Genomic DNA, 13,142 nt, shown 5'->3' on the forward strand with positions numbered 1-13,142 from the left:
CATCCAACTTTCAAAACTATCAGACTCACAAATATATCTCAAATATATACTAATGCTTTATGTTTACTAATGCTTTGTTGATATTGCCATTTTCTTCAAACTCTTTGTTAGTCACAACATCAATTTAAATAATAACTGAAACAACCCACCTGGTGCAACAACTCTGACTCATCTCTGACGAGAAGCGAGCGCCAGAGATGGTGGTAGTGCTGCCGGAGCAAGCGGTAGTTGTTATTCATCCATAAGAAGCGAGCGCCAGAGATGGTGGTAGTGCTGTCGGAGCAGGCGGTTGTTGTTATTCATCCATAAGCCAAAATTCGGGTTCAGCCATACCCACTACACAAACAATAGCCGATTGAAGCACGAGTTCAATCGTAAGCCAAAATTCGTTGAGCATCCACCATGAAATCCAACGAAGATCAAAATGGGTGATTTTTTATACATGTTGAACATAGTATCATGAAACACTCCATTCCTCTGTCCCATTCGTTTTAACACAATATCATCAACCCTAGTTAAAAACGCTATACTATTTCCTTTACAACACTCCCATTTTCAATAATTTATTGTTTTTTCTTTTCCCCACCAAACAAAATTGCAAGATCCATAGCCCGTTTACAAGGCTACGAAAAAATAAATTCACTGAATAAAAGGTTATGAAGAAAACACACATGTAGAGCGGGGAACGATCTGATATGCAACCCTTCGATTCACCTTCACCTCAGATATGTAACTCTCCGATTCACCTATTTTGGTAGCAATATGATTTGAAGACGAAGAATGAGTATCCATGTCAAATCTGCAACCAACATCGTTAAATTCGGAGACAACAACGGTAAATTAAAATACAATTACAATGGATTAGAATAAGGAAGGAATTGTGAAAGGACTAAAGGGAATGTGAATAAGAGATTGTGCAAATAAAAAAGGGATTTGGGGGTAAGAAATCTCAATTTTTGATATTGATAGGATTTATAATTGGTGTAATAAATGAGGGTTTTTAAATCTTTTTGTTGAATGATGAAGATATTTAGTAGATGAATGATGGTTTAGTAAAGAAAATGTTTTAGTAACCTGACAAAAAAGACGTAATATCGAAAATACCCTCACATGCCCGGCACATGACTGAATTTTAACAAAAAAATTAACACCGTTAGTAAATTTGACTATCATTGCTCCTTTTGCAAACCACAAGGACTATCCACATCAAAAACTGATACTTTGACTAATCGTACAATATGGTAAAAACTATGGGTACTATAAGCGCAATGTTGCAAATTAAAATAACAGTAGCACACGATGATAAATATGGGCAGAGCATTAAAAATATACTCCGTACCTTCCAAACCCTTCTTCCGTAATTCATAGCCACTTTTGATTCAGGGAGAGTTTGCTTCTCCACTCGTATCTCTTTCAGCATGCGCCTCATCTGATCTCACCCATTTTTTTCCGTTATTTTTTATTTTTATTATTTTTCAAAAAAGTTATGAGCAGCGGCGGTGGCGATTCTAGGGTTTCAATTCCAAACGCCGTACGGAAGTTAATTCAGGATGTCAAGAAAACCCTAGGTTCTCTTAAGTACACCGATGACTTCATCTACGCAACGCTAAAAGACTGTGATTTGAACGTTAGCGAAACTTGTCGGAGGTTAAAGATGGTTCATGATGTCAGACAGATCGCCGGAAAACACAGCGTTGAAGATGTTTATACAATGCTTAAAGAATGCGATATCAATGCTAATGACGCTGCTCAAAGACTATTGTATATCGGTATATATAAACCCTCTAGAAACCCTAGCATCTGATTTGGTTTTTTTATTAGCCGTTTGTTTATCTGTGATAAGAGTATGCATTCTTTCTTTAAGTGGATATAGGGTTCTATTATAAATATAATTGAAGTAATTTGTTTCTAAGGCACTCTTGTTATACATATCTGTTAATGGCACTCTTGTAATTTTATATAATTTTTTTTTTCTTTTTTTTTTTTTTTTTTTTTGAAAGCTTTTTCATAGAACATTTATTGAAGTAATGCTTGCTGATATGGGAAGTTGTTCAACTTTTTTTAAAAAAATATGTTAAATACTTGAACTTTTAATAGGATTGGTGGCTTGTGCAATGCTTGTTTATTGTTTCTTAGGTTTCACATTTATTATATATTATTATTATCATTATACTGTGGTAATCTTGTTTACTTCTTTATTTCTTTTTCTTTATTTTTGCGTCGCAGATACTTTTAAAGAGGTTAGAAAGAAACAAGATAGGCGTAAAACTGTAAGTTGTGATGCTTGCCTCTTTATCTGATACAATTTATTTGAACTGATGTGCAAAGGTGCATTTTGAATGAAGTATTTTCTGGGGCACTTGGAAGTAAAAGTGATGATTACTATGCCTCTTTTTTAATAATGATTGTTACGAGTAATTGGTAATAGGGAAGCTTTGTTATATTCTGGCATGTAAATTTTGTTAGTTGTTTTTGCAATTTTGTTCAGATAACAAATGGTACTTCTGAAGAGTTTAAACAGGCAGGGGGAAATCAGTTATGGGTAGCTAGAGGTGGGCGAGGGACTTTATACTCGTCAAAAGCTTTTGACGGTATGCTTACAAATTTAGAGCAGTAAACTTTTTCTGCTATTTTGCTTATCCGAAGTTTAATTGTTTTTCTTGTCGTTTTAGATGGCGTAGGTGGGAGAAATTTGAGTTCTGGGAAGGAATACAGTGTTACCAATCCCCTAGAGAACGTTTCATGGCCGGCAATATCAGCTAATTCTGTAAAAGTAAACAATGTAAAACATGTGACTGAGTAAGATGATGTCCTTCGCTCCGGATTTGAATAAATACATCATTTTTCAACTTTAATTTTTTTTTTTAAGTAACTAATTTGTTTACATCTGAATTGGTCTGTACTGTTTACAGTTCTGCTGTTAATAGCAATGGTACACCAGCTGTCTCCAGCTATAAGGTTACACCTAAAGTATCTGCAGGTAGCTTCAATGGTTAAACTGTTTGGTAGTGAACAAATCACTAAATATCAATTATGCATTGCAAAAGCTCACTAATTTTGCTCTTGACAGAAGTCTCATCCCATAGTTCAAAGCCGGTTCCGGTTTCATCTTCGAACATCCGTCACATTTGTGCTGTGGGCAGCATCAAATGTGAGATTGTTAAACGTAGTGGTGATAATGAATCAAATTCCCGAACGCTTACTGGAATGAAGTTTAGTGCCAATCAACTAGATTGCGACAAACCAAAACAACAAACTTCTGATGTAGTTGTAAAGAATCAGGTCTCTGAGTCATCACAGCCTCCTTTGTTGTCTACCCAACACAGTTCACATGTTGTCGATCCAATTCAGGATAAGACTGTATTCAGCAACAAAACACATTCAGTTCCTGAGGAAGACTCTGAGTTGAAAATATCAGCTGCAAAACCTGATGTGGCGCTAGAGAAGTTGACTCTACACTCTCATCAACCTGTTATTTTTCCTGATCATCTCCAAGTCCCTGATAGTTATAAAAGCCAGTTCAAATTTGGAAGTTTGGATTGTATTTTTGATGATCCTGAGCCTTTATCTGTGGCGGAATCCATCCAGAAAAATGGTGATGTTGTCACAGAACCTTCTTTGAGGTATATGCTTCTATTGCCTACTACTGTCTGTTTCATACGAGCCTTCTCATCTCTGTTATAAGCTTCTGAGTGTCACATACTGCATGCACATGTCTTTTGGCTAGAGGTTAAAAAACGGGTAATTTACAGCGCATGTCAAAATAGTCAGGTCAGGTTGAGTTAGGTCTACCAGTATATTTTTTTTGCCTAATTTATGTGGAAAGTTTAGGGGTTTAAAACACATTTAAAACAACACTTTGGATTACTTTTTACCCATATCACCTGCTCGGCTTTTTTCAGTTCGAGCCAAGTTGTTAACCCTGATGCATTTAACTGGTTTGAGTAGAAGTATGACCCAAGTCAACCTATTACAAAGTATACTGGTCCACAAGTACTTCTTTTGCCTAGTACAACAGGTCTGTGGATTCCTAATTGTTATTATGGTCACAACTCACATTAGCTATCAAAATCTATCATAGACTTTTTGACATTGGTATCAGTTTTGTAACTTTAGAGCCGTATGTGTTCTCCTAGTTTTGTAAAATTTGTTCCCTAACTTTCTTGTTCTTTTGGTGTCAGCAACCAAAATGTTCCCACAATGGCTCAGGATCAGGAAGGTGAAATACAAGATAATCTCCTGCCAGCTCTTTCAAATCATGCATTACCTTCCGAAGATAACAACATCTCATCTGATCCTACTGCTTTAAAACATGATCTGCAGACAAAGTTTGAAATGACCATCCCTGATGGAGGATCCCTGAATCCTGTTCTTCAAAATGCTAGGGATTATAGTTATGGTTTTATGCCTCAGCTTATGGGTCCACTTTTTGTACAACCTGATGTACCTGAGCTCCAGGCAAGTGATACATCTAGCATTGAGAGACTAATTGTGTATACTATGTTATTATTGTTGTTACTATTGATATTTTACGCTTCCTTACCGTTAGTTGCAACTGTTAATGCATGCAGAGTGGCAGCTCTCCAGTTGCATCTTCATTGGGTCCAACTCCTGTGACACAACCTGACGTGGCGGGCCAGGGCTCTGTAGCGTTGTCTCCACCACTGTTTCCTTATTTCAGAGAACCATATCCAAACTACATTCCTTATAATCCCTACTTCCCACACATGTACTTACCACATAATGTTCACTTGTTAAACCCTGGCTTATTCCCTCAGCAACCACCTACAGGCAATGTACATGTGCAGCAGGCAGGGGCAAAATCCCCTGCTCCTTCACAATATAAACAAGGAAATAATGAAGAAGTTACCTCGACTCAGGCAAAAGATAGCAATACTCACCTAGCAGTTCAACAGGTTTGATTAATATCACTTATTGCATTAAGTTATCATTTCAATACCAGCTTCGGGCTTCAATTGACCGGTTACCATCTTAATTCTACAATTTCAGGGTGAAGATCCACAAGTTTGGGCTCCTATAACAGACCGAGATATACCAAATATAATGCCAAATTATTTCTACAACATGGCTTTTTCACCTCTACAAGCTGGCCTTTATTACTCTTCCCAAACAATGACTGCTCAATCTACAACTGTACAACCACTTATGTATCCATCTTTCTCCAGTTTTGGTGGGCCAGTTGAAACCATGCCGCAACCAATCACCTCTCACCAACAACAGCCTCAGCACGCTCCACAAACCAAGTTAGCGGATAACGAAACCAGTTGATTGTAGTTTTGTAATTGGATAATACAGATAAATTTTTGGAAGGAAAAAATAGAATACACATGGTCTTGACCCGAGTGTGAATATATTCAAAGTTAGGGACTTGTGATTTGAAGCATTATAGCACATTTGGCTGAGTACTTTTTGAGGCGGGCGAACATCTACTAGGACTAGGAAGAACTTGTCATATTGGTTATTTTCAAGTCATAGTGATAGGAATTCAGGAAGAATATTGCAGAGGCTTAAAATTTAACTTCTTTTTTGCACCCAAATTGTAAATCGAATATTATTATATGCAGGATAGGCGAGTTATGATATGTTAAGAGTTCATGTGACATTTGGCATCAAATTAAGTTCTATATCTTGGTTTGTTAGCTTGTTTTAATGGCTATGATGCATGATATATTAATATTTTAAAGAATGGTCATTTCAATTTTTCATAACAAACTCATGTTCTTGACATGATGAACTAAGGTTAGTTACTCACATGGTAGTAGCACAAAGGGTGTGTCGCAACAACAAATTTTCTGATTCTTTGTGTATAAATTTGATACCATGTTGTTCAACAATTGTATCATAAAGACTAATGACTATATAGGTCTAATCTTGGTATGTTTCAGTTGAAAAAAATATACATGTAAAAACACCATTAAACAACACTCAATTGTATGATAGTTTTGTCTTCACAATGGATTCAAGCAACCAAGATGAAATCGAGGGTGTGTCATCTTCGTCTCCTCCACCAATGGGCTCGATGCAGATTGCAGGAAACAATGAATTTGTTCATAACTGTAATGTAAGTGATCAAAGTTACCTTAGATACAAATCAAGCTCTCAGATTGATATCCAAGATGACACCTTTTGCTGCAGTAAAGATTGCCCGCTTCCCATTTTCCTTAAGGTGCCTTTAATACTAACACCCATCATTGATGTATCTAGAGATGATGAAGTTTTTCTTTTTTAATTTTTAATTTTTAATTGCAGTTTGAAGATATAGATTTTAAGGTGAAAATGAGCAAAGCGACACCTGGTAACCCAGTGAAAGCGGTTATGTCAAAGGTGGTCACACAGCCGAAAAACGAGCAGGAGAACTATAAGCAGATTTTGAAGGGCATAACGGGAAGTATTGGCCCGGGTGAGATCCTTGCTTTGATGGGTCCCTCGGGTAGTGGGAAAACAACACTTTTAAAAGTTATAGGAGGGAGATTACGTGAAAACGTCAAGGGAACTGTCACATATAACGATGTTCCGTATAGTCCAGCTCTTAAAAGAAGGTAGTAGACAATCAAAGTTAGTTATTTGACTCGGATTATAAAGTTAGTTAATTTCAGTATTTCACTCGCGTGTGTTATGTACAGGATAGGATTTGTTACACAAGATGATGTGCTCTACCCACAATTAACGGTCGAGGAAACCTTGATTTTCGCTGCATTTTTAAGACTTTCGGGGAGCATGAGTAAAAGGCAGAAATACGAAAGAGTTGAAGTCATTCTTAAGGAATTGGGACTTGAAAGGTTGCTTATTATAACTTTTTACTGAATAAAATATGGAAGAATATGCGTATATCTAACGTTTTCCTTACTAGTTTTTTGTTGTTATTATTTGAAAACAAAAAAGATGTCGAAAAACACGAGTAGGAGGGGGATTTATAAGTGGAATATCAGGCGGTGAAAGAAAAAGAACAAGTATAGGATACGAGATCCTGGTTGATCCTTCACTTTTGTTGCTTGATGAACCAACTTCGGGTCTTGATTCAACCTCAGCAAACAAACTCATTCAGATTTTAAGAGAAAATGCTAAGGTACTAAACAAGACAACATCTCTTACAAATCTGTGTTTTACAACTAATTATTTGCAACTGACTAATTAAAATTACTTTTAAATCACACATAACCATCACTAAGGTGTCCTACTCGTAAGTGTCCTTATATCCTTACAAAAGGTCTCAGGTTTGAACCTCAATAGCTGCATATTTTAGGGTGGCTATGTAACCTGTAAAGAGAAAAACTTTTATGGTTAACCGTTTACATTTGAATCACACGTCAAACTCCCCTTAAGAATGGATTATTTTTATTTATTTATTTATTTTTTTAAGTAGTGGTTTATGTTCAATAAATTTAGGCTGGGAGGACAATCATTACAACGATTCACCAACCATCAAGTAAAGTGTTTCATATGTTTGACAAGATCTTATTGATATCCGAAGGCCACCCGATGTATTACGGAAAGGCGCGAGATTCAATGAGCTATTTTACGTCTCTAAGATTCATCCCAAACATAGCCATGAATCCTGCAGAGTTCTTGCTAGATTTAGCAGCGGGTCAAGTAAATGACATTAATACCCCTGACAATATTGTGACACTTAAAGGCACTTCTGAGTATGAAAAGGCTGTCATCAGGGTAAATAGTACTACCAATTGTCACCTTTGTCCTTGAATTTTCAATTTTATTGTTTTAGTTCCAATTCTTATTAATAGTCTCTGGTTTGTCGTATTCATATAGTATCTACAGCAAATGTGTAAGATAGAACTGGAGAGTCAGGAGAAAGAACTAAATCATCGAACGGGAAAAGCTCCTGAAAATCTCAGATTAGCGATTCAAGTAAAGAAAGATTGGACAATAAGTTGGTGGGACCAGTTTTTAATATTGTTCAAAAGAACATACAGAGAAAGATGGAGAGATTACTTTGATATGTTACGCATAATTCAATCTCTTGGAGTTGCAGTCTTGTTAGGTCTTTTATGGTGGAAATCTAGCTACGCTACTGAAGCTCGTCTTAGAGATCAGGTCAGTTTTACTTACGTAAATGACCCATTAAGGTCAACTAGAGGTGACTTAATGGGTTACTTCTACTTACGTAGGGCTGTCGTTAAGGTGCATTAATGTGTTGTACAAAGCGATTAATGTTGACTATTACATGGTAGTTATTAAAAAGTACAAGTCTTTAATGCACCTTAACGACAAACCTAAGGGTTGTCGTTAGAAAAATACTATATATAATGAATCATATGGGGCGGCAAGTTTGGACTGGCAGTAAACACTTCTTTATCCGTTTTAAAACATTTATAAATAATTTAAATCTTTAAAAAACGATTTGGGTAGTCTTAAGCTATAAAAATAGACTTTGGGTAACTTATAATCTCATTTTATGAGTAATATACCCAAATTGATCCAAATGCAAGTAGACACGTTTAAATTGCCACCTCTAAGACATGCCTATATTTGTTTTTGATACGATATCAACTTCTTTAACCATACAGATTGGGTTGTTATTCTACGTTTGCATTTTCTGGACGTCGTCATCAATATTTGGAGCAGTATATGTGTTTCCATTTGAGAAATTCTCTCTTGTGAAAGAAAGACAAGCCGATATGTATAGGTTGAGTGCGTACTACGTGTGCAGCACGTTGTGTGACATGATCGCACACGTTACTTACCCAACGGTTTTTATGTCTATTCTTTATTTCATGGTTGGATTCAAGAAAACTTTACAATGCTTCTTCTTGACTTTGTCTACAGTCTTATTAGTAGCCATAACCAGCCAAGTAAGTCTAAACACTTCTATATTTGTCATTAGACATTTAGAAAAATAATAACGGGTCCTGGTTTCATATAAAAATAGGGTGCAGGCGAAATGTTTGGAGCTGCAGTGATGAGCATTAGAAGGGCAGGCATGTTTGCTTCTTTAATACTAATGCTGTTTCTTCTTACAGGTGGTTACTATGTTCAGGTATGAATTTAACTAGGGGTGTGTGGGCCCCGTTTCGCCTAGTTTTTTAGATGGGAAATTACTAAACTACCCCGTGAATAAACCTGTGAAAGTTACTATTCATAAGGGCATAATAGTCATTCAACATTGTGCACATTTAGTAATAAATTAAATTAAATACCACCCCCGTCCCATTTTAATAGTTCAGTTGATGTTACAAATTAATAGTTCACTTCCATATATAAATCAGAATAACGTGGATAAGTTCTTTTATGCTTTTACTTTATGCATTTAAAACAAAAATGCGCTTAAGAAGTTAGGGTTAATACTATAAAATAAACAAAAAAGTAAATTTTGATAATGACATTTCTTGACATTTATGTTTTCTTTTGTCTTTGGACTATTAAATTGGGACGAAGGGAGTATTAAAATTTTTCATTTTTGGCCAACTGCCATTCGAAACCAAGTTCGGAGGACTTTCAACTCTTTTGACAGCCATGATAGGTGATTTTTTTTAAAAACGTAGCATTTGGGCAAAGTATGGAGGTTTTTTGGCAAAATATGGAGGCTTTGAGAGCAAAATATAGAGACTTACGGGGAAAAAAAATCTACTAGGGCAAAATCGAAAAATTCAAAATTTTTGCACTAAAAATTACAAATCCACTGGGCAGGTGCCCCTGCCCCTTCATCTTTTAGATAAAATTTATGATTTGACCGGTATGAAAAAAAACATTGCCCTCTTTACAAGTCCATGAGTCTGTGTTGACACCTCAATTGACCCATTCCTATTCCACAAGTGAATAAAAGATATTTTTATTTTTGGTTGCAGCATATCCCGGAATTTATGCAGTGGTTAAAGTATGTATCATTCATGTACCACGGATTCAGGCTGCTACTAAAAGTGCAGTACTCGGGTGATGAGTTATACGAGTGTGAAAGTATAGGAGGATGCAGACCGTTACAGAGTTCACCATCATTCGACACTGTAAACTTAAAAGGCGGGTGGAAAGAAGTTTGGATGCTGCTAGGAATGGGTCTAGTGTATCGTTTGTTGGCCTACATTTTTCTTCGTAGAAAGATTAGCCAATGCAATATTTGATAAATATAAATACCAAAATGATAATAATAAACTCATATTTAAGATGAAAATTTTGTTGTATGATCACAAAACTTACATTTTGCATCTTGATGAATTGGGTCATTCTTATATATATTCTCATGTTTTTCACAAGTTCAAATGAGCAATTGAGTATATTTAGTATTTTTGCTGTTAAAATATAATGATTGGAATGGTTGATGGCTGTTAAGTACACAAATTCTATTTAATTACGTAAAGTGTCATTTTTTTCAAAATCTTTCCGCTAAACACCACCCTCAAATGTAATGTCGTAATGTGCCATAAGACGATCTTAACAAATAATCCGTCCGTCTCAATTTAATTGTTTCGAGCTAAAACATATAATTTAAAATATATTATTATTACACTATATTTTGTTAATTTTACAGTTTTACTTTTAATCTTACAAAAAAATAATTTACCCTCAACTTTTTATTAATCTTTTATTTTACATATGTAGATTAATGGTACAAATAAATTGAACCCGTTACTTTTATTTATTTATCAGTTAAAGTGAATAAATAATTTAATGCATAATAAAATAAATAATAATTATTATTATTATTTATATATTAATATATTAATATTATTATAACTAATTTATATTTATTATAACTAATTTACTTTTATATATTAATATATATTAATATTATTATAACTAATTTATAATACTAATAATAATAATAATAATAATAATAATAATAATAATAATAATAATAATAATAATAATAATAATAATAATAATAATAATAATAGGAATAAAATAAAATAAAATAAAATATATAATAAAGATAGTGTGATTCGGGTTTCCTCCTGAAAGCGCGTATGTGCGTGACAAATGAGAGTATTCGATGCCGACTACATACCTTTAAAAAAAAGATAATATATAACAATAAATAATATATAATTATAATATTATAATATTGTTATACGGAGTAGTTATTAACTAGTCCGGACCGGCCCGCGCGTTGCGGAGGAGGCTTTCGGCCCGCATATTCATATTTAACGTAGCGTTGTGTATTTACAGAGGGAAACACGGCCCATGTGTTAAGCGCCGTTTTAGATGTCGTTGTGTTAAGCGTTTTTTAAAAAGTATCCGTTTCGAATGTAGTTAGTTTTGTTTTGTTCAATAAATTTTCCGAGTGTAACGGTGCTGTCGAAAAAATTTAACTCGCAACGAACAGAAAGAAATGTATTGGAGATAACCCAAGGTGTTTAGCGTTTTTTTAGTAATGTCCGTTTTGCGTATAGTTAGTCCCGTTGGGTTCGTAAGATTTTTTCGAGTTGAACGGTGGTCTCGGGAAAATTTAACTCGCACCGAGTGAGAAGATAGGGCCCGTTATAAATTCGGGTGGAATTAGTTTCTTTTATTTTATTAAAATTATATATTTATACTTTTTACACCTGAAAAAGTGTAAACTTGAGAGACCGTTGTGTAAATATAGCCGAAGTTGAGGGACCGTTTATAATGTAAACGCAAACTTAAAACGACAATCCGATATAACTGAAACGACGGAAATCACCACCAATTTTAGTATATAAGTATTAGCTAGTTGTACGACCCTCGCGTTGCGTCGGGTTTGTGAATTGTCGATAATTTGTCTTTTAAACATCCATCGCCCAGATTATTTATAATTACATGTATAGATAGCTTAAACTCTATACATAGTTTTAACTCTTTTGGCTTAGGTACATATGATTTAGTAGCCGATACCTTCAAGTTAAGAGCAATACGTAACCAAAGAAAATTTTCCATAATCTGATATGTACTCCAAAACCTGTGCACCAATGAAATTATCCTGCATAATATTGATAAGTTTTCAGATTTAATTTTATGATACAATTAAAGATATTATACGTATACAATAACTTCAAGATTTTGTTTTACAGATACATGGGAAACTATACCAAAAATGTCATTCAACCACACTAAGATTGTTGCAGCAACACCAATTAAACTTTCATGACTTGGGCTAAGTAATTTAATAATTGATGGGCCAAGAAGTACATCAGGAAGCAATGGTGACCCTTATCCAAAATGCAATAGGCCTACAACAATCCCAAGGCTCATTAACCAATACTGAAATACGGAGTAAAAAAACCTACTCACCTCCACTATAAAACCAAACTTTAAAATAACTTTAATTGAAGTCATTTTCAAACTTAAGAAAATTTCTAGATCTAAAAACACATCCCTTCAAAAATACAGCAGCCACAACCAAAACTTCAATATAAAACCAAAATTCTTTATGTAGTCTAAATTCTTTCTCCATCATTCAACCACCGCCAGCTATCCTCACTTTTCGTGTCCGTTTCTGCCGTCGTTGAACACCATCAATAGACCGTCTCCATCACCACTAATGAAGCGACCCGTCCTAATTCATCCGGACGAAGTCCATATCGATTACAAACGATTCACAATAGTTGGTTACATCGCGAGGTACTTGACCTCTATATGATACAATTTTACAAACATTGCATTCGATTTTAAAAGACAATCTTTCTTTACATCCAAAGTTGACGGCATGCATACATTTCATAATATATCCAACTATAATTGACTTAATAATAATCTTGATGAACTCGACGACTCGAATGCAACGTCTTTTGAAATATGTCATGAATGACTCCAAGTAATATTTCTAAAATGAGCAAATGCACAGCGGAAGATTTCTTTCGTACCTGAGAATAAACATGCTTTAAAATGTCAACCAAAATGTTGGTGAGTTCATTAGTTTATCATAAACATTCATTTCCATCATTTTAATAGACCACAAGAATTTCATTTCCAGTTCTCATAAATATACGTCCCATGCATAGAGACAAAAATCATTCATATGGATTGAACACCTGGTAACCGACATTAACAAGATGCATATAAGAATATCCCCTATCATTCCGGGAAATCCTTCGGACATGATAAAAACAACATCGAAGTACTAAAGCATCCGGTACTTTGGATGGGGTTCGTTATGCCCAATAGATCTATCTTTAGGATTCGCGTCAATTAGTAGATCGGTTTACTAATTC

General features: G+C 34.8%; 2 protein-coding genes across 2 annotated transcripts; both read left to right on the forward strand.

The window, feature by feature from the left end:
• Positions 1-1,367: 1,367 nt before the first annotated feature.
• On the forward strand, positions 1,368-5,624 carry LOC139853026 (uncharacterized). The gene is made up of 9 exons (XM_071842395.1): positions 1,368-1,769; positions 2,227-2,270; positions 2,489-2,591; positions 2,673-2,799; positions 2,913-2,980; positions 3,071-3,623; positions 4,182-4,458; positions 4,572-4,916; positions 5,011-5,624. Exons 1-9 carry the CDS (start codon positions 1,487-1,489, stop codon positions 5,287-5,289), a joined length of 2,079 nt encoding a protein of 692 aa, XP_071698496.1. The 5' UTR covers positions 1,368-1,486; the 3' UTR covers positions 5,290-5,624.
• A 350-nt stretch (positions 5,625-5,974) lies between these two features.
• LOC139856118 (ABC transporter G family member 26-like) lies at positions 5,975-10,094 on the forward strand. The gene is made up of 9 exons (XM_071845354.1): positions 5,975-6,187; positions 6,271-6,560; positions 6,645-6,800; positions 6,904-7,087; positions 7,408-7,686; positions 7,789-8,073; positions 8,547-8,831; positions 8,909-9,016; positions 9,825-10,094. The coding sequence occupies exons 1-9, from the start codon at positions 5,975-5,977 to the stop codon at positions 10,092-10,094; spliced, it is 2,070 nt and encodes a 689-aa protein (XP_071701455.1).
• Positions 10,095-13,142: the final 3,048 nt, after the last annotated feature.

Source organism: Rutidosis leptorrhynchoides, chromosome 6, assembly GCF_046630445.1.
Source record: "Rutidosis leptorrhynchoides isolate AG116_Rl617_1_P2 chromosome 6, CSIRO_AGI_Rlap_v1, whole genome shotgun sequence".
NCBI classification, from domain to species: Eukaryota; Viridiplantae; Streptophyta; class Magnoliopsida; order Asterales; family Asteraceae; genus Rutidosis; species Rutidosis leptorrhynchoides.